The sequence below is a fragment of the Conger conger genome, chromosome 17, assembly GCF_963514075.1.
Source record: "Conger conger chromosome 17, fConCon1.1, whole genome shotgun sequence".
Lineage (NCBI taxonomy): Eukaryota > Metazoa > Chordata > Actinopteri > Anguilliformes > Congridae > Conger > Conger conger.
The window spans coordinates 10,111,966-10,134,705 of NC_083776.1; the positions used below are offsets into that span (position 1 = coordinate 10,111,966).

The following is a 22,740-nucleotide window of genomic DNA, read 5'->3' on the forward strand; positions in this document are numbered from 1 at the left end:
GACTACGTGTCGCTGGGGGGAAAGCTCTGACTGTCGTTTGTGCTTATGCACCAAGCAGCAGTTTAGAGTATCCGGCCTTCTTGGAGTTACTGGGCGGCATCCTGGAAAAGGTGCCACCTGGAGACTCCATAGTTCTGCTGGGCGACTTCAATGCTCACGTGGGCAATGACGGAGAGACCTGGAAGGGGGTGATTGGAAGGAATGGCCTGCTCGATCTTAACCCAAGTGGTGTCTTGTTATTGGACTTCTGTGCTGGTCATGGATTGTCGATAACAAACACCATGTTCAAGCATAGTGTAGCTCATGAGTGTACTTGGTCCCAGAGCACCTTAGGCCAAAGATCGATGATCGACTTTGTGGTCATATCATCAGACCTGCGGCCGTATGTCTTGGACACTCAGATGAAGAGAGGAGCAGAGCTGTCAACTGATCACCACCTGGTGGTGAGTTGGATCAAGCGGCCGGGGAGGCCGCCGGACAGACCCGGTAAACCCAAACATGGTTTGGGCATCTGATCCGGAGGTTTTCCGGGCTCGTCCAACTGGGCGGAGACCCCGAGGTAGACCCAGAACCCGCTGGAGAGATTATATAACTCTGCTGGCCTGGGAACGCCTCGGGATCCCCCAGGAGGAGCTGGAATGCGTTGCTGGGGTGAGGGACGCCTGGAATACCCAGCTTAGCCTACTGGCACCGCGACCCGACTCCGGTTAAGCGGGTGATATTGGATGGATGGATGGATGGATGGATGGATCACTATTACCCCCTCCATCCCCACCACCACATTTCACATACACTATTATCACTAGTACCCCCTCCATCCCCACCCCAATATTACACATACACTATTATCACTAGTACCCCCTCCATCCCCACCCCAATATTACACATACACTATTATCACTAGTACATGAATGAGAACACATTCATGCTTCTTAATGTGAGTTCTGGTCTTACCAGGAGGCGCTTCAGTCCCTGATTAAAAACTTGGCATTATGTAGATATGCTTTTATTTGGCCTCAAGGTTAAAAACAGCCATTTGTAGATTAAATGAATTCCATACGACCATAGACCGTTTTATTTTTTTGTCATGAAGTTGAGAGTAAACATTTCAATGTTTTGGGAAGTGGTGTTGACAGGGCATCTTACATGAATGTAGCTTATTAATTGTTTCTGTGGTGATGTCTTCAGCCTCGCGTTCCCAATATGAGACCGGGAGAGGCACTGGCTCATATCCATTAATTGTTAAATCTGATAGAACCATTTGTCCATAGGGGCCATTGCAATACAGCTGTCGTTTGCTTTGATTTATCCATTTTCATTTCCGGGAGATTATATAAACCCTATTTCTGCGTGCTCGTTTGAAATAACAACTGGGAGAGAGGAATGCAACCTTTACTCTCCCCTATTATGCTAAGCCCGGCTTTAGCCTGAGGTAATTGTGCTTATTATCTATAATCTGTCTAAATGCTTCACATTGTTCATAATGAATATTCTGTCTGCGATGTTGTTGACTCTCAGTGTTCTGAACCATTAAATGATACATAACCATGATAGGGTGTTGCTTTTCATCCACAAATCACCATAGTGAAAGATTTTCCTTAAACAACTGACTGCTGACAATAATAACTGTCTCATAAAGCAAGCTAAAATCAGACATGCTTTTCTTAATGTAAAATCAAGGTAGACCTGCTAAAATTGCATGGAATTGAAATGAAATTGAATTGAATTTCAATTGAATTGGTTTCAATCTGCAAAGCAGCTGACCCCTGCCATAGTTTTCCCAACGATTTTCATAAAATACCTGTGAGGCCCAAAAAGTGTTTCAAATGCTTATAATCTATTTAATAATTAGTTATTTGTTTTCTGGGACAATACACATTTCAGTTCTCCCAGAACATTTGTAAATGAATGAAAGAATTGCTTACAGATGTTTACAGACCGCACTCTTTCTCCTGCAAGGCCCCCACAGAGACCCTCCTGCTGCAGAGTGGTGTCAAATGAGCTTGGGTTCTGATCAACTGATGCTAGGTCATTATCTGAACTGCTTACCTTGTTTGAATAGAAATAGGATTTGTTTACCTTTTGAAACCTGCAAACTAACAACACAACAGCAGGTGAATGAAGTGTTATGTTGAATCTGAAGAACAAATAGTATCTGAGAAAATGTTTGGCAGATTCTCTCTTTTGCTCCTTCATAAAAAAGTTAAACATTATTGAAAGCCAAATATATTTTGTTTTATCTGACATGCTAAGTGTGAAGAGCATTAACCATTTGGATCTGTGCAAACGCTGAGAAATATTATAATTAAGACCTCAAAGCCATATGCATACAGTAAGTGTAGGCTTTTATCTTTTATTGATGAGTATGATGATATGATGATGGTTGTGATGATGATGATGATGATGATGAGGATAAACAAAGCCATTGGTAATGGTAATGATGATGATGGTAGTGTCATTAGTGATTTTAGTGTCATTAGTATAATTACAATGATGATAAACGCATACTATTATTTTTTATTTTCATCTTAAAGAATAACATACTGTAGTTTCCCATTTAAAATGGTCGTTTAGATGCTTAAATGGGCCTATATTTCAACTGAACATTTACTGTTGCTAGTGTATCTTATTAGCATTTGAGATATGAAAAGCCTCTCTTGTTATATTTGTGTACACAGTTGCAGCCATGACCTTGACTATTCTGATCAATATGATCAAGAATTTAATTTTTAACCTTGTGATGCTAAAGTACCCATTTTTCATCTTTGCTTCATACAAAATGCATAAAGATGAATTAGGACCATCAAGAAATACCAAACTAATGTAAGATACATATATATTTTAAAAATTGTTTGTGAGAAAAGTAAAGTAAAGTACTGGTGAAGCTCATGTTTGCAGCTTTTGATAACAAACATTGCTAAGAAATACATTTATTAAGTCAGCCTTGGTGATTGCTGAACTGACTTTGGTTTTAGTGTGTTCATTAATTACCAAATTAACATTCTAAAAACTCAGTGGAAAAAAAAGTCACTCTCACTTTGATTGCTATGTCAAATTTGAGGAGAAAGTGTTGATTCAGTCCACTGTATATAAAGTGAAGAGAAGATTATTCTGCTTCCTTATGTATGTCGGTCTCTGCTGTATGCATTCTCATGGAAGCGCAAGTGCTTTCAACCACCTGCATATATCAGAAATCTTTCCCCATGAGCACATTGGAAAAAAGACAGCTTAATGGATTTACACAATTAGGTTTTTGCAATCTCATTCAAATGGAAGCAAACTCTTTCAACCAAAAACGGTGATTCACTTCCATAAGCAATCACCAGTTCCCATCAAATTCCGCCATTGTGCCCTTGTAGCTGGATTTAATAGAATAAGACATAAAAGTACTTTTCCCTAAAAGGGCCATTTGTGTTACTGTGCTTGCATTAAAGTACAATATAATGTGCACATTGACACAACGCAATATGCAATATACATGGTGTATGGAATGTCAGTGCTTTTCCGGATAGCCGCAATGACAAGGCATGGCCTTATTGCAAAAGTGAAAGGTACAAATTATAAGCAATATTTCTTTCTTGCTTCCTTCCCAGATGGCCATCATTGTAAGTCAAATATATGGTTTTTAATTTAGACCTCGGGCATTTAATCGGCCTTCCAAAGTTGCGGAGTGGAAATTACATTTGTAAAGATTGATTTCTCAGCTTTGCTTTTTTAAATGTTATTTTTCATTTATATTCTTTTTTCAATGGCACAAAACATCTGTTCGAATGAAGAGCCTCAGATTATTCTGCCATCACTCCGTAGCATGAAATCTCAGGAGCCAAAAGAACAACCTTTAAAAGTAGTTATACTGTACATGCTATATATATATATATATATATATATATATATATATATATATATATACACACACACTTTGTACACTATGCACTGTATCTTGTAAAAGGCTTCACCCATACATAAAACTTCTACCAATGTAATTTGACTCTGTTACAGTAAGACAATAATGAGTGTTAAAATGGATATGGACATTATATTATCTACCATCCCTTTATGTAATTTTAGAGCAAGCTTGTACACCCAATGTGACCATTTAATGCCCCAATATGATGATGGCTGCTAATGGGAAACAATGGGAAAAAAACATATACACTATAAACATTGCATAAATCTGAAGGGAGATTTATTAAATGAAGGCATTTTTAATCTGACTCGACAGTGTGGTTGACAGGGAATCGACCACATCCTTGGATTGAATGAGAATATGCAGACTATGGCAGGTGGGAACGAATGGAAGCTAGTCAGACACAGCTGTCCTGTAAGGGATCTTAGATCTAATGCCGGCCTTAATGAGAAACAAACACGTTCTGCCAAACTCAATGCTTCACAAGTCGGAACGCACAATCCAGTAGAGCTGCCAAGACCTAATAAATAAAGAGGCTTTTTCCCCCTTCCAGGCACGTTGGAAATAATAGATGTTGTGCGATCCATTGCAGCCGATAGGGCCTCAGACAAACGGATGCATGAGCCCGTGGTTACCGTCACATAGAGGTCCTTTCAGGGGACATAAGAGATTATTACATGTGGTCGCTGATAAACGGATTAGATGTCATTCATGAACATAAATAAGAAACCGCAAGAAGCGTGGCATAGCCCTTCCCTTTTGTTTTGTTACCTCGCTCATTTTCTACCCAGTTACTCACATTGAGGCACTGACTCTGAATGTGTCTTACGTTTTCTAGGCTAAATGGTAGCTACATTGCATATCTTATATTACATTACATTTACATTACATTATGTCTTGTAATGAGACTTAAAATCTTATTTCTTTCTCTGAAGTATACCATATTAGCTTGTTTTAAATTACTGTTTGCTTGACAAGTGAAAATTTCTCATCACATTTCTTCTAAATTTTTTGTCTTATTTAGCACAAAAGGGGCGGCACGGATGGTGCAGTGGGTAGCACTGCCGCCTCACAGCAAGGAGGTCCTGGGTTCGAATCCCCGTAGGCCGGGGCCTCTCTGTGCGGAGTCTGCATGTTCTCCCCGTGTTTGCGTGGATTTCCTCCGGGTACTCCGGTTTCCTCCCACAGTCCAAAGACATGCACGTTAGGCTGATTGGAGAGTCTAAATTGCCCTTAGGTATGAGTGTGTGAGTGAATGGTATGTGTGCCCTGCGATGGACTGGCGACCTGTCCAGGATGTATTCCTGCCTTTCGCCCAATGAATGCTGGGATAGGCTCCAGCCCCCCTGCAACCCTGCTCAGGATAAACGGGTTAGGATAATGAATGAATTAATGAATTAATGAATGAATTTAGCACAAAAGTAATATAATTACGTAATAAATACATTGGTCTTAACAGTTGGTACATGTACACAAAGCCCAAATAACATTGCCGCATATAGTTCACATCATGCACACAGTACATTCAACAACACATTCAACAGGTGCAACCTATACACATCTATGCTGTGATATAATGCATTCACTCAATCAATGTTTGCTCGGGGCTGATATGGCTGTAAGGACAAAACCCTTACCAGAACGTGCCCTTTTCTATTTTTCATTTTTTCCAACTCCAGCCTGAGGGAAAGAAGGGAAAAAGCAAAAATTGAGGGGGTGATCCAGGAGTTATACTGAGTGCATATATGCATAATGGATTCATCATGGAGAAGTGAAAGGTCGGGCTGGGAAGAGCAGTAACCTTCCAGGCTGTGTATGTGAAGCGGATGTATTGTTCTTTGTCAACATAGTGTAGGAAGGAGGGAGCACTAGAGTAAAATGGCCTTATAGAGCTGATGTTGGGGAGTATCAGGAAGAGTTTGCCGATGTTTGAGAACCTTTGTGACAGCATCGGAGGTAAGTTTATGGTCCAGTGTGAGTCTAAGGTATTTAAAGCTCTCCGCCATCTCATACTGTCTCATTATTTATGGGTGTGAGGTTATGAGCTGTGCAGTGGCAGTTGGGAGTGCAAATTAGTAGTTATTTTGTTTTCCTGACATTCTGCTGTAAGTAAGGGTAAAATACTTGTTGAGATTGACTTATGTGTTTGTGTTTGCAGTGTCGTCAGCCTGCATGACTATCGCTTTATCATGTAAGTTAACATTGTAAGTTAATTATAGTGCCATGATGCAAATGCAATATACATAATGGTGCAAAATGTTCCTGTCTTTTTAAAAAGGCATTTGGAAAGGGTCTTGGCTTGGTTAAGACCTCCATTTATATGCATTTCTGCCTTTCTAACTAGGAGAATATTCTTTCTATTTTTTTATTCTTTCAGAAAAACTTCCATTGCATTTAAGCTATATACATAATTTACAGCGCTGCAGGTTATTAATCTTACCATTACTTCAGAATACACGGAATCACCAGCTGTTTCTATCAAGCTGCCCAGATATTTATTTCCACTTAAAGTGCGTTCAGTATTTCCAGTGTGGGCAGATGAAATGAACCCTTACAGTATAAATTCCTTCTGCTCCTGTCAGGCATATTTGCAGCTTCCCACTTGCTTGTGTCCCTCCTGCTATAGTGCTCACTTTCTGCTTCTTGCAGCGCTTCTCTTGGAAACTCATCTTATAGAAAGCAGTGGCATATTTTGCTGGTAATTACGGAGTGGTTCTTTTTCTTGGGACTCATTGGCAGTTCATGGAAACCCAAGAGAAAGAGCATAGGGCATATTTATTATGCTACAGATGGTCAAAGTGCATTGTTTACTCTATCTTACAATCTACAAGGTTAATTGCAAAATGGGACACTGCCATTGCTTGCCCTGAATTTATTTTATATATGTAAAAGCTCAGCTGTATAAAACTGAAAATCTGTATGTACAATATAGTCTCAGTAAGGGTCTCTGGATATTACTGTATCCCTTATACTAAACAAATAAACAAGATGTGTTGATGATGTATTTATCTGTACTCATATTCAGAGTACAGATGTGCTCATATTCTTATGCTGATTCTTGCTGTCATTAATAATAATACTAATAATTGTCATCATCATCATTGTCATCATCATCATGAAGTGCTGCATTTATTACAACCTGAACATGACAATAACATAACATACACGGGGCATGCTATCCAGAATAAATGCACAGATATGTTAGCCGTGATGTGAAGTCATGCCTTTATTTTACACACTCACATCCTCTGTTCTTGTGCCTGTGGTCATGAAGGGGGTAACAGAGCTGCACTGTGGACACACCCTCACCAGTCTATCAAAGCTGTCCAGCCTGCATTCTCTCCTCTCCAACACCGTCTTCTCACAGTAATTAAAGAAGCCAGTTGCATATTTACCAAGACTTTACCAAGGGATAGGAAATTACATTGTAATGAAATTTTCCAGAACCAAAATGGACCAGGGTTGAAGTATCCCTTAATGGTCTAACATAGCTATACCAAAATCAGTATTTGGTGAGCCCATGGAGATTGTAGGCCACCCGTGAAATGCCAATGAGAAATAGCTGATATCAAGGTTCAGAAATCATTGTATTAGAGTGCACACCAGTGCAAACATACCCTAAGAGTTGGGGGCAAATAAATTAAATATGCCAATTAGCTCTAGTGATCCCTATCTGTGTTGTCCTATGATTGGTTCCATGTATGTATCTCTATGTAAGTTGAGGGAGTGTGCTCTATCATAAGAGAGACAGTGGAAGTGTGGGTGTAGATACTGAAATATCTTCACAGTTTCAGTAAATTGTACGCTAGTCATTTCTATTTTTATCTAAGGGACAGAACATTGGAATGGTTATATGAATCTATTGTTTATGTGTTCATGAGACATATGGCTGCAGAGAGATAGACAGGCAACGATGATGCTAAGATGGCACTTTGAATGGCAAGAATTGTATCTCGACTGCTGGAGAACCAAAGAGTGTGAGATCTGCATGCTTAACCATGGAGCGCATTTGTGATTCCTTTAAACTGTTATCTTGCACATCCAGCATCCATTTTTCAGTCCTCTTCTCAGCCATCAGAAATTCACCTGAAGGAGAAACTCAGCAAGTGCAGGAGGGAAAGGCATCTTTAAAGCAGTAGTATTTTGAGGTTTCCTGTAGCTATTGCTGCTGGTAGGAGGAATTGAATAAACCTTTTACTTTGAGCAAACTCCTCAATTGTGCTATACATAATGAATATAAGGCGGGTGGGGTGGTGGTTGGGGGCTACACTGTAGTAGTAAATTATGCCAGAATCTACAAATCCTGTCAAGATTCGTTTTCATATAGCCAACAACCATCTACTGGGATGGGATACTGTAAGTTGTAAGCAAATATATAAGTACTGTAACCTAGTACATACATTAATACAATGTAAAATAATATTGGAAAGCATAACAATACCCATGTTTTGCTTGCTAAACTTACACATTCTAATTCAGCCTGAGATTGGAAATTGAAATACCATGGAATATATTCCAGCCCAAAGCAGAGGTCGAGACTGTGCTGGAGGAGCAGATGTCACCCTTTGGATAATGTGTTAAACCAGTCCTGACTCACTGTGGTTATTAAGGATCCCATAGCACTTTTCAAAAGAGCAGGAGTGTTAACCCTGGGGTCCTGGCCAAATTACCATAGAAACAGGGCCTCTACCTCTGCCCACTTCATCACCCCCTATATCTGATTGGCTACACATGCACAGGCATTCTTCTCCACTGTGATTCCCTGGGTCATCTCTGCCAAAGAGAATAACTCAGTTGACTGTCCTGGTAAAATAAGAAATAAAATAACATAGCAGAAATTAATTGATGGTGATGGGGTGTTTGACCCCAACGCAAGTCTGTATGCTTGACTTGACACCACTACCTCAGCACTTGATTGCAGTAAATCCTAATCAAATATTGAGCAAAATGACACATGGCTGTGCCAACCAACTCAGCCAATGCAGAATGATTTCACACGTGACATTCACACAAAGCATTCAGTTCACTGCTAAAAATAAAATGCCACATTCACATTCACTATGGCGCTGGATAACTGCACTAAATGCCTTGTGTCACAGTGTGGGAACATTGTGGTTAACCACCCTTCAGTGTCTAATGACTGGGGAGGTGTAATGTGACAAACGTCTAACACAGGCGGCTCTACTGACCTCACACTGAGGGATGACTGAACTGCAGGTGAGAAACTGGAGACGCTAGTCCTAACAGATTCCCACCGTCTCACTTAGGCCAGATAGTGGAGTTAATTATTACCCAATACAGATTGTACAACCTTATAAAAATTCTATTCATAGATCAAATATAGTGTAGCCATGTTTCCTTAAGTTTGTTGAGTAATCTCGGGACAAGACCTCTGCACCTTTTAATCACCTGTTGAATCGCACAGTCTTATCTCATTACTGAGATCCTGACCTTTCAGAGACATGGCTCCTGACATGTCAAGATCAATAACTGTCTGTAGTAAACTTTGGTGGACTAAAACATTTTTATGCCCTGGAAAGGGAAATATAAGAGTTTTTCGATACAGAGTGAGAGAGGCTATGGCTAATTAGCTGTGCCTTAAGTGTGCATTGTGGCATTGCTTAATATTGCCGTGAGAAGAGCACTTGCCATTAAAACTAAGCATCATCTTCCAGTCTATAGCTACTGTGTATAAAGGTATAGGCATATATAGTATATCTATTTTTTACTGTCACTCTCCATGTTCCCCAGTCTTGGCGTTTCTATTTCCTGCTCTGTTTTCGTGTTTCTTGTTTTATATCTGTAGTCTTTTCATTCATTCATTAATTTCACCTTTCTTGTTACCTGTTCCCTGTATTCGATTCTTGGACCATGGTCTCTACCTTTTCCTGTTCTGCCTGCCTTATTGTGTTTGGATTTTCTCCTGTGACCTCCACCAAGAATTGGATTATACCTGTCTTACCTGTTTGCCCCGTGCTTGGACTTTTGCCTGTGACCTCGATTACGAACTTGATTACCTCTGTTATACCAGTCTGCCTGCATTTGACCATTGCCTGCCTGACAATGGTCAAATGCAGCAGTTAATTGCAGTTGAAAGAAACATTGAATTTTTCACAATGTTGGATGCAATTTGAATAATGCACAATGGTACGCTTCATCAAACCCAGAGCTGATCATAACTGTAATATAACAAGTCTACAGGCCATTGCAGGCCTTTATATTCATGGTGTAATTGCACCATGCCTCATCTCAAACTGTAGAACTATCTGCCTCTGTTTATTACCTTGTTCTTTTAGATGATGATTATGAAGGATGTCTAAATTCTGTCAATTATCACTGTCATTTTGATGAATCGGTTAATACCCTGTGTGTATTTGCCTTGAAGAACATGCAAGGTCTGATTCTGGATTCTGGATGTTAGTGCTCTGCATGGTTTAATTTAAAAGTGTGTTTACAATTATTGGCAAATACAGATAACTCGAGGCCAGTAGAAATTATGTTTACCTGCATTTAAGGAAATGCTTAAAAACAAATGCTGATGATTAAGGTGATTATGATGATGATTGTTGTTGAAGAAGTGAAGCAGAAGTGTTGGTCACTTCTGACGTCTGCATATGCAATCTACCCATCTGGCCTCTCAGTCGGTTTTACATTTTAGAATAGATTGGCAATAGAAGCTGGGTATTTGAGATACTCGGTTGTAAGGTATTCGTCGTGCTTTTGGTTGGGTTCAGATGCGTAACTGTGCTTGCTCTTAGTTTGTACAAAAGCGAATAACTGAAATAACGTTGTCCGAGATCAACGCGTTTCCCCCTTAGCTGTTTGGTGCGCTGTGCGGCGACATTCTGTGTGGAGGTGGGTGCAGCATTTCGTTCAACCAGACGCTGTGCGGCACGCACTCGGTGGAAGACATGCGGTGACCGATAGAAGTAATTTCAGCAGTGCGTTCGCGCGCAGCACAATTCAACGTGTGATTGACAGCGAGCAGCGGGTCTAAAGCAAAGGGATACTCACGCGCCGCACACAAGTGGATGGTCAGCCGGGTTGCGCGTAAAGGTTGTATTTTCAGTACCTGTCCGCTCTCTCTTTGGAACGGCACCCAGTAAGCGTCCAAACATGAACCAGACAGCTACCGTTTCCCATCAAGTAAAATGCCAATCCACCAAGGCAATCAAGGTAAGATTTTTTAACTCTCTTTTTGGCTTTAGACTCTCTTCGTGCCTTTACCTTGAGTCTTCCAGCGGTTTATGTGTGTTTGAAAAGCCACCTCGTCCTGCAATAATCGCCAATACAGTATAGCTGTTATTTTCCCCAGGAAAAGTTTATTATCAAAATCCAAACTTTAAAGCCGAGGCGTGATTCTGTCGGAAATTTTTGCGCTCTTTGCCCAGTCAATGTAAAAATCGCTGCCTTGGGCTATGTCACTTGAACAAGTTTATGTTTTTACGACTAAAATGATTAAATATTTGCGTCATATTTCAATAAATAAAATGCCGCATAAGCTGTGTACTTGGAACAGGCACCGTGTTCGCACACGGGCATCCTTACGTGCATGGAGCACGCGTGTTTTTTTTTTTTTTCTTGCCAATTTTTTTTAGGTCTTTGCAAAATGTCACGTCTTTTATGCACGTTCCCAAATATACAAAAGAAAATTGCAGCAGTGAAGCTTTTTACATTCTGCGCACGTAGCCTGGAGTGACTAAATTATAGAAGTTTGTTTCCGCTAATATTTTAACAAAATCACATTATCCAAAACAAATGGATTACGAAATCCTGTCATTTATTTTATTATTATTCATATTATAATCAAACTGTTTACTATGATGCGCCAAGTGTAAGTTCGTCAGACTGCATATTCTTCTACTGTTATTTTCCTCCGCATTCCCGCTTCATTTTCTGTCTTATCTATGAATACGGGTTGGTATTGCATTGTACCTTATGTAGGAGACCTTATTGCTTTACAGTGCACTGTGTATGCTAAACAAGGAGAACAGAATTGAACATTTCTTGGCACTGCAGTTATACTTCGTGCTGCAATTCATTAAAGGGGATCGTTTTCTCAACTCGCCTCGCGCCTTAAATCCAGGCGTTCCTTTGATGCCACTGTATCATCAATACCCAACTGTAGGCTTCAGCTGAGCTACTCGTCCAGGAGCGAAAATGCATTGTTGTATGTGTTATGTATTGAGGGGGTGATTTTTGCTTGTGCTTGTGTGTACTGAACCTATATTCTCAGTGAATCAGCAGTACTATTGATTTTGCCTTGCTGTTATTTATTTTTTTATTTTTTTATTTAGGCTATAGGTTATTAATAACCCAAAACCTCTGTTGTAGGAATCTTCTATCTCATGGCAGAGTCATTTACCAAATATATATATTTTTAATCATACCTTATATACGGTGTATCATCTTCCGTGATATACTGATCTGATATGCTGATCAAGATCTTACGTGACATGAAAATAGTCTGTGTCTGACCCGATACAGCCCCCCAACCACCCACAGTGAAGTAATACACATTACTTTAAGGGAAGGTGGGCAGTTTAATATCCAGGACCTGATCAATAAATATACTTTTTTTAAACCTCTAAACGGGATGAACTCCTTCTAGTCCTTGTTGACCATTTAAAACCTGGCCTGGTACTGTGCACTCAGTCCTATTAAAGTCTGCTTTAGGAGGCAAATGGAGGTGCAGTCCCCTCTTAAAGAGACAGGAGGCGCTGTGTATCATGCAACGCTACGAAGCCCTTGTTTGATAGCTCTTTAGAAACACTTTATATGTGTCATGTCAAACTGACTGATTAAGTATGTGGCAGGCCCATTACTTTCATTGACGGTTTGATACGCGTCGCAATCCTCTCTGTGCCCCTACCTCTGTATCCCCACCCCACCCCCCCCCGTTGGCGCTTGGACGAATTTGCACACTCCACGAGGAATCAATTTACCCGCACGCTTGCTTTTCCCGCTGCTGACAGCGGCAACGCATCGCAAACATGATTTATTAAGTCCAACGTGAAGCTAACTCCACTCTCTCCTCCCAGAGCCGAGACAAATTGGACAAGTTTCCATTAACACTCCGTGCATGGAAGGGCGTCACTTAGCGAAAATCGCCACGTTTATATTCAAATGTCTCTCGGGGTCCTGCGGCTAAAGAGGCAGTCTGTTCCCCACTCTTCATAAGTCTGTGCTTTGTGCGAACTAGCAAAGATAAAAAAAATTGTACAAATAACAGACTGTAAACTATCCAAAAATAAGAGCCTGCTATGGGTAGATATTTGCCTATTAAGGCGTTTAATTATCTGAAGTGCATCACAGTCCAATGGTTTTCTGAAGCCAAACTCCCGGGGGTATTCTCTGAGCTTTTAGTAATGATTACATGGACAGCCCTCTCTCCATCAGAGCATCTTTGAGGTCAATGCTATTGGCTCAATTTACATTAAAGAAGGTTTATTTGGTATCCATCCCTGTGAATCTCTACATGGTCTGGATGTTTTCCAGCCTAGATAGCTGGTTCCCATAATGTTTTGACCTTTTTAACGCTTGTTTAATCTTGTCTGGTTTGTGCCACTGTTCTATACACTGAACACGGGGCCACACAGCACTGAGGCTGAGGGACTGGTACATCACCAGAGGAACTATGGTTTAAACCCCAAGCAGGGGTGCTGCTCCACATTAACATCAATCGATTCAATCCCTTCACAACCTGGAATTTTAAGATGGCGGTTTTAAAACACCTTAGCCCAGTATGGGATTTCCAGTCATATTCTTTGGCCTGTCCTGTCAAAGATTTGAAAGAGACCTGCAGCCGTACAGCACTTTCTCCTGCCCCAGCAGAGCTGTGCAGACATTGTGTCCAGAGGGCAAGGCGTTATGCGTACTGGCGCAGGGGTACCTCAGGCAGGTGAAGAACCAGAGGAGTCAGAGGAATCTTGTTTGATGAGGCGGGTGAACCCTGCCAACTGAATCATTTCCTCTATGGGTGCTGATGTCGCCAACTGTGAGGAAGTCCTGGGCATGGTTATGACACTGGCACAGTTAGGATGTGATTCTGGACCTTGGGGCTCATAGTGGGTGAGTGCCTTTACTGGCATTGTCACTCTGGAGCTTCAGCCTGCCACCCCTCAGTTTGAACCTTGTTGTCTGGAAAAAAAAGAGTGCAAAGCCAAGGTTGTGCAATAGGTTTGAGCCAAGGTTGTGCAGTAGGTTTGGTCCCTGGTTGTACTATAGGTTTGGTCCCTGGTTGTACTGTAGGTTTGGTCCCTGGCTGTACTGTAGGTTTGGTCCCTGGTTGGAGCACTCCTGTTGTGCCCTTGAAGCAGGTACTTAACTGGAACTGCTTCAATTTCCAGTCCTTTACAGGGACTGCATGTGAAAGGAATGTGTACCTGGCCGTTCCCTCTCTTAAAGGGTTGTGTTCTACATTTGTTTGAGCTGATAACATATGCATATAAAAAAACTAATCTAAAATGCGAGTGGTAATTATATTTTGTATCTGGAAAGTTAGAAGATATTGATACCTCTCAATCCACTAATATTTTTTTGTTTGGGCTAATAATCAGAATGTTTCAGGTTTAAATTCCCGTAAATTGACTGCTGTTTTATCCTCAAACGAGGAGCCCGTCTGAACTGCTTTAGTAAATATCAAACTGGACCATCTGTCAGAATCCCATGATATACTGCATACTGGTGACTGAAGTTTTGACATCTGAGATCGCAGATTTAATTCACAGAGTGGGTGGCTGAGCACACGCCCTCTCGATATCTGCTTTAAGCAGCTGGAACCCAGAAACCATATTTGTATTTTGGTGAGGTTAATGCTAGACAGCCTCGCCGTCTAATGCTAAGATAATCCTCTGCATCTAACCTCCTGTCTGTTTTAAGTCTAAAGCACTTGTGAACAACCTGTCTGACTGATTTAATTAGTTTTTTCCCCACCGCCTGATGGCACCGCGATGCTAAGCAGAAAATCCCTATCGTATGCTCCGTGCAGACTGAAGAATCCCATTCAGGTGTGGTGGTCCCTCGTGGTCCTCAGCGTCTGGGCGTCTGATCAGACCCTTGTCCCCTAACACAGATATTGCTTGGTGAACATGGCAGATAGCCGCGGCGACACTCGAGTCTCAGTCTCTGTATTACTGACACACCGGGAGATAAGAGCAGGACGGTGACCAGCGGCAGACGCGACGCTCTGTCAGAATGATCTACCCGTTTATTTCCCCCCCCGTACCAGTTTTAACGCAGAGGCATGCCTTATCTCTGCAGTCGATATGTCGTTTCACAGCACTGCAGGAGTCACATTAGGGAGAATCTATTGCTCCGCTCTGCCACTTTTCTGGTGGATATGACTGTTTCAGCATGCCGGAGACGTTCTGTTGGAGAGAGTGCTCATTTAATGGGCATGCTGTAAAGAAGCATTGAATGACAGAGGTAACTTGGTTGTGCACAGTTGTGGGAAAGGCAAGCTTTAGACTCTTATTACTGCAGGCTTGGGGAAAGTGAGGTATGAATTACAGATTGAGTAGATGCCAGAGTAGTGGTCCTGGGCTCTGGTTTACAATGCAAATATGGTAAAATATAAAATACTGTAAAATATAGGGTGCATTGTGCTATTGTATGTAGTCTTTACACTTATGTTTTTATGTGCATGTGTGTGTGGGTGGCTATGTGTGTGTATGCATATGCGTCTGTGCTTGCATGTGTGTTTCTGAGTGTGCACATTGTAAGGCGGAAATGATTAAAATCTGGTATTGTCACTCAGTGCGCTGGTCAGCTTGCTGGCTTCCTCTGATAGGGTGGCAATATGTGGCTGTCAAGTAATTTAACCCCAGGAGCATACACCGTTAGCCCCCATCGTCTCACCACCCATACGGGCAGGAGCCTGTGGGGGGAAAACGCATGCATTGTTCCCAAAACAGCTGTCTTCCTGAACCCCCTGTAAATCCCCCTCCTATCAGGGTGCAACATCCTTTACGGCACGGGAAGGTTTCAGGAAGCACGGCCTGTTGGGCCCAGACATCTCTTCGACCCCCCTTCCTTACTCCCTCCCTCTCACATCTCCCTCATTCCTCAGTTTCCCTGAAAGTATGCATAAAGCATTGGATGTTTCATGACAAAGTCAGTTTAGATAATATTCATGTTTGGTATTATTCTGATTGTTTCAGTGCGACTGGTGCAATGGTTTCATTTCTGCAACAGCAAACCTTGGACATCATAACCCATCAGGAACCAAGGAGAAACTGTGTGGAGCTCTGCCCCAGTGAAAGCCATGTGCCTCAACCCCCCTGATCAAATCTCGTTTCCTGGGGAAGCCTGGCTCCGAATTCCAAATGGTTATAAATGCCAGATGGTTCATTGGTTCATTGCGGACCCATTTGAGTGGTCAACATCAAAGGCCTGATTTTGGATTTAAGGAGACCAAACCAAGCAATCGGGGAGGATGCAATCAGACTCCCATGCACACCGTGCACGTAATTTCTATGTACAGGGTGTCTGTAGTCAGACTCCTGTATGTAGCTTTTATTACCAGGTATGACTTTTAAGACTCCGTAATTTGGTTTCCTTTCTAATGCTTTATATTTTATTTGGAACTAGTGTGTAATTAAATATGTAACCTGCCTGGTAAAATAAATTGTTAAAACTTGATCTGTGTGGTTTCGCTTACTGACGCTCAATGTTACACAGGGAATGCTTGGTTACCCCCTCAAGTTGGTCTAGGGAGGATGTAAATTTACGCTTCACGTATCACGGCGTATAGCACCCGTAGACCTCTGATGGTAAATCACTCGCCTCCGTGTGGTAGTTCATTCATGTCGAGAACAGCCGTCCCTCGGCTGTAAACAGATATACCCAAAAGTAGCTATTCCTGCGACCTCTGGAATCTAGTCAGCTTGTGAGACGTGCACATAACGCGTGATGTGACCTGCGGCGGAACCAGCAGAGGACTGTTCAGATGAGTAAATCTCAGTACTGGATTCCTATAGCGGTCAAGTCAAAATTATAAATAAGACATCTACCAAAGGTAGATAACTAATGTAAATTATTATTCTAAATGGAGTCAGATATAACAAAGGTGAATGTATTGGCCCTATTGTGGAGATTCTTGGTCAGTGTGTATGTGTATGTGTATGTATATGTGTTTGTGTGTGTGTGTGTGTGTATGTTTATGTGTGTGTGTGTGTGTGTGTGAGAGGCTATTTAAACATGTGCTTTCTGATGCCCTTTTTCCTCCTGCTCATTTGACAGTGAGGTCAGTAAGAGCAGTTGGCTGTTCTCCAGCACTCCCGACACTTTGATTATTAATAATTCCCGCTCCAGCGAACTTCAGACAGTGGCAAAAGACGTAAACATCACACAATGGCACTACTCCAAACCGTGGGCTTTTGTAGTGCAGACATTTCATTTTGATATTCCAATCACTCGACCTTTAAAGGACAGGCTCCACGGTACGAGAGGCAATCAGCCTAATTTACCACTCGGAACAGCACAATCAAGTGACCGAAACCGACCGCTGAGCCCTGCCCTCGAGCCCGCAAAATAAAAAATCACATTAAAAATTGCTGATTAAAGAGCGCATTCAGGAACATATTGCGATTATTATGCAGTTATTACATGCTTATTACCAGTACTAGAGAACAGAGAGAAAAGACAGACTGTGAAAGAGAGAGAACATTTTGAATCTGATCATACTTATTTTCTTGAAAAATATGATCTTTTTCATATTTAAATCACACAGTGATTCATTTCAAGGTGACATTTGTATGACTCATGCCATTGTTCATTTAGTGAGATGTAGTGCTTTGTTTTTATATAATAGTTTAATTTTAGCAATTTATTTTGTAAGGAAAAAACGGAGCAGAGTTTCCAGTGTTTTAGTCTCTTTCTTGTTACATTTCCTTTTATCTTAAAAATGTATCTGATGTATAATATGAGAAATGCCTGAATCTTGTGTCAAATTTAACTGAAGCCGAGAAAGACTGTTATGCCCTGTAGGAGGTTATTCAGCAAAAGCATGATTGGTGGACATATTTTTTAATGTCCTATGTGGCTATTTGCAGTTAATGGGAAGACTTTAAGAATACAGAGAGTGGCACAGCTTCTGAAAGTTGTTTGAGCAAACTGAACAAACCTGTTCCAATGAGCACTCCCTGCGATGATATTAAATGTGTGGTTCCAAAGTAGCCCATCTTTTTAAATCTTCTCCTCATAGTCTGCTGAAAGAAGGGCTTTTCATCCGCAGAACAGCGTGGCAGAGATGGAGAGAGCCCATTGGCCACGGGTCCCTGGCACAAGCCTGCTTTTGGGATGTAGCTAAATGGCTGGGGTTTGGTGTGTGTGTGTGTGTGTGTGTGTGTGTGTCGTGTGTCTGTATGTTTGTGTGTCGTTTGTGTGTATCTGTGTGTGTTGTGTGTGTGTTGTGTGTGTGTATGTGCGTGTAAGTGTGTGTGTTTGTATGTGGTGTGTATGTGTGTGTGTTGTGTGTGTATAGTGTGTGTGTATGTGTATCTGTATGTGGTGTGTGTGTGTTGTGTGTGTGTATGTGCGTGTATGTGTGTGTGTGTGTGTCGTGTGTATAGTGTGTGTGTATGTGTATCTGTATGTGGTGTGTGTGTGTATGTGCGTGTATGTGTGTTTGTTTGTATGTGGTGTGTATATGTGTGTGTGTGTGGTGTGTGTGTGTGTCGTGTGTGTATACTGTGTGTGTATGTGTATCTGTGGTGTGTGTGTGTCATGTGTGTGTGTCGTGTGTGTCATGTGTGTGTGTCGTGTGTGTATAGTGTGTGTGTATGTGTATCTGTGGTTTGTGTGTGTTGTGTGTGTGTGTCGTGTGTGTATAGTGTGTGTGTATGTGTATCTGTATGTGGTGTGTGTGTGTTGTGTGTGTATGTGCGTGTATGTGTATGTGTGTGTGTGTGGTGTGTGTGTGTGTCGTGTGTGTGTTGTGTGTATAGTGTGTGTGTATGTGTATCTGTGGTGTGTGTGTGTTGTGTGTGTGTATGTGCGTGTATGTGTGTGTGTTTGTTTGTGGTGTGTGTGGTGTGTGTGTGTCATGTGTGTGTGTTGTGTGTGTATAGTGTGTGTGTATGTGTATCTGTATGTGGTGTGTGTGTGTTGTGTGTGTGTATGTGCGTGTATGTGTGTGTGTGTGTGTCGTGTGTATAGTGTGTGTGTATGTGTATCTGTATGTGGTGTGTGTGTGTTGCGTGTGTGTATGTGCGTGTATGTGCGTGTGTTTGTGTGTGGTGTGTATGTGTGTGTGTGTGTGTGTCGTGTGTGTATAGTGTGTGTGTATGTGTATCTGTATGTGGTGTGTGTGTGTGTGTGTGTGTGTGGTGTGTATGTGTGTGTGTATAGTGTTTGTGTATGTGTATCTGTATGTGGTGTGTGTGTGTTGTGTGTGTATGTGCGTGTATGTGTGTGTGTGTGTGTGTGTGGTGTGTATGTGTGTGTGTGTATAGTGTTTGTGTATATGTATCTGTGGTGTGTTTGTGTGTGGTGTGTATGTGCGTGTATGTGTGTGTGTGTGTGTGTGTGGTGTGTATGTGTGTGTGTGTATAATGTTTGTGTATGTGTATCTGTGGTGTGTTTGTGTGTGGTGTGTATGTGCGTGTATGTGTGTGTGTGTGTGTTGTGTGTGTGTGTGTGTGTGTGTGGTGTGTATCTCTGTGTAAAGCGATCGTGGTGGTGGATGTGATATTAAGCGGTGTGCCATGTCCCCCCTGTGTACCTCGTGGAATACCAAGCAGGGGTGGAACCGCGCGGAAGCCACCCGCCACGGTCGCCTGTTAATCCCTCGTCTGGGCGAGCGCCCGTGGGTTCAGCCCTGGGGCTGCTGTCGGACCGGCTCTCCCCGCTACGACCCAGCCCAAATTCCCCATGGTTCATTCAATCAATATGAATATATTATGAAACATCGATGCAACGGCATTGCAGCCTTTGAGATGAGCAATTAAAAGAAAGGAGACCATGGAAGCTCTAGGTGGAACGGAGATGTTAGGTCTTCACTTATCAAGAGCTATACACCAACAAGACCCCTCCGTTCTGCCACTTTGTGCCGTGTGGCGCCTCCCCCTCGCCACACCTGCACTTCACGCTCACAACTGCTGTCTGTCCTGGTCCCACGGTGGTGGAATGACCTGTCAGAACGGCAGAGTCTCTGACCTCCTTCAAGCGCAGATTGAAGACTCATCTCTTCAGGCTACACCTTTCCCTCCCTAACTCATCACCATGATTAGCCTTATATATGCCATAGACTGTAATGGCTCTTATGTTTAGATTGTATAGATATTGTTACTTGTATAGATATTGTTTTTGTTTTTTTTGTATTAGCTATTGTATTGTTGGGGTATTCTAGCTGCCAACTGTGGTATGCTAGTTTGGAAGTTGATTGTATTCTTCAAGGGTTCTGATTATCTGTATGTTTACACTAGGACTCGGAACTGTAGTGTCCTCTCAGGTCCTCTTCGCACTTGTACTTGTGTTTGATCTGCACTTCGTTGTACGTCGCTCTGGATAAGAGCGTCTGCTAAATGCCATGTAATGTAATGTAATGTAATGTTAGTCTGTTTATGTGTTGTTGTAGTTTCCAGACAAAAAAAAAAAACTGCATTTGCCATAATTACTGTTCATAAACTGAAGAAGTGCTGTGCTTCTTTGTGTGTTACTGATCTATTGTGTCCAGCGTGGTTTGTCTGTAATGAGTGCCTCAGTATGCGCATATCTGAGTGTGCGACTGGAGTCTTCGCTGAAAACCCTTTGAGATCACTCCGGCCCATGTTCTACATGTCACCCCTGCAGCCCACCCCAGCACTGCCTTCACTCACATAGTCATGAAGCCATTTTCCCACTGTAGTAATGTATCATCATAGTGTGCCAACACCGCCCCCACACTGCTCACCTCCCTCGCCATTAGCCACTTTCATCTTGCACATGACCAGAAGGGGACAACGTTCTTCTTACTTGCAAAAAATATCTAAAGCAGGCTACCCGTGTGAAAACAATCACACACACTCCTGCCACCTGCTGAGAACTCATCCCCTCAGCCAACGAAGCTGTGCTTTAAAATAAACCCCGACGTGCTCCGGAACATTCCCAGTCGCTGGTGCTCCTAGGCCTGCGTGTCGCCCTCACGCGTTGCTCGTTCCAGCCAGCGGAGAGCGTGGGACGGCGGGCGCGATCCGTTTCCATCTCAACGCTCCGGTTGCTCAGGGTAACCACATTTGTTAGCCTATTGCACAACACTTACTGGGGGAAGTGTTGTCAGCTCATGCGGTGTTCAACGGGAAAGCCAAACAGGATTCGGGACACCTAGTTCTGTGAACCCGGGACATGTAGTTCTGTGAATCCGTCACACCGCAGTGGAACAGCTGTGCCGCTCCCCAGGACCCGAATGCTCGGCCTGTGTTCGGCTCTCTCTCTCCCCTTCGGCACAGACCCAGAAGGCCTGGGAACCAGACGATGTTCTGTCTCTGGTTATTGCCTTGTCTTGAAATTACTTCATTAATTTCACTTAGTTCATTTCAGAAAACGGCAAACTTACCATTTTGATGTAGAAGTAAAACAAAGAAGTGGGAGAATGAATCATGTTTACCTGTAACTTATTCATTTTCATCTCTAAAGCACATGATGTCCGATATGGAAATTCTGGGTCACGAGTTTGAATACATTTGTTTAAGCCACATACTAAACCTTTGCTCCAGTAAAATTCAGCACGATAACAGGAGCATATAACAGGAAAGTTTGCGAAAAATTGATTTGACCAATCAATAGTATGATATGATGGGATGATCTTTTATAATAGGCTGTAGGGGCTTCATTGCTGGTAATTACTCTCTGAGGGAGTTGTGCTGCTTCATTGAAAGTTAATCTTCCCATCTGGCCTTACATAAGACAGGATTTCTATAGGTCAGCTTTAGATTCTTATTTTCCCCCAACTTGAGCCCCGATGCAACCTACCATGGCCTTTTAAGGTAAAGTTTGCAGGCTGCAGTTCTGAGCCAATGGCTGTGATTTTCACGCTCTGAATTGCTCAGCCTAAGAAATGCGGGCTAGATTTGTGGGTTAGACCATAAGTACTGCAGGGATTTCTAACACAGTGAGATAAAAATGATACCAAAGGAAAGAAATAAAATAAGAAGGATAGTGGTGTAGCTTATGTTCTGTACATGTCTTGGGTAGGCCCTAGCAGACCCTGACTGACTGGTCTATTTGTTTGTGATCAAATGTTTTATTATTCAACGCAATTTTTCTTTTCCTTTTCCCATTAAACCCCCCCCCCCCAACTGACCGACACTAAGCGTTCGGTTTGCTGTCAGGCCGTGTGAGTAACATATCACATGACCATGCTATAAGTGACCATGATATGTTGCTGCACCTTAGTGCAGGTAGCGTAGTTGATAATCCGTGTTTCGCCTGAGAGTGGGTTTACAGTTATAAGTCATGGCCCTTTAAGGCTTATTTCAGGCCTGCTATGCATCACCAGGTTTGATCGCTTCAGATAACACATCGAATTAGTGCACTTAGCAATAGCAAGGATAAAAAGACTGTCACTGAGGAAGCCAAAAAAACGACACTTCCTAGCTGTCATGCTGGCAGAAACAGCAATGAAGAGCAATGTCATCGCAGGTAACAGGCTATATAACAGCACTGGAGCAAAGAGAGTCTGTCTTTGCGTTGCTGTAATGGCAGCTCTTATGAGCACATGCATTCCATTTTACAATTCCCTAAAAAAACATTTCTGCCACCATCCAGACGACATTGTACATTTCTCTGAATTCACAACAATGAGCACAGCTAAAGGTATCCTCGTTAAACCGTTGAGTCGATCCAGTCTCCAT

General features: G+C 42.2%; 2 protein-coding genes across 2 annotated transcripts in view; one reads left to right on the plus strand and one right to left on the minus strand.

The window, feature by feature from the left end:
* LOC133116437 (tubulin alpha-8 chain-like) overlaps positions 1-22,740 on the minus strand; it is a 247,914-nt gene that overhangs the window by 86,272 nt on the left and 138,902 nt on the right. The window lies entirely within an intron of this gene.
* Positions 10,778-22,740, plus strand: part of LOC133116435 (inactive dipeptidyl peptidase 10-like) — a 182,460-nt gene continuing 170,497 nt past the window's right edge. The window contains exon 1 of the mRNA XM_061225955.1: positions 10,778-11,083. Coding sequence (XP_061081939.1) covers positions 11,024-11,083 — 60 coding nt within the window. The 5' untranslated portion in view covers positions 10,778-11,023. The remainder of the gene's footprint in view (positions 11,084-22,740) is intronic.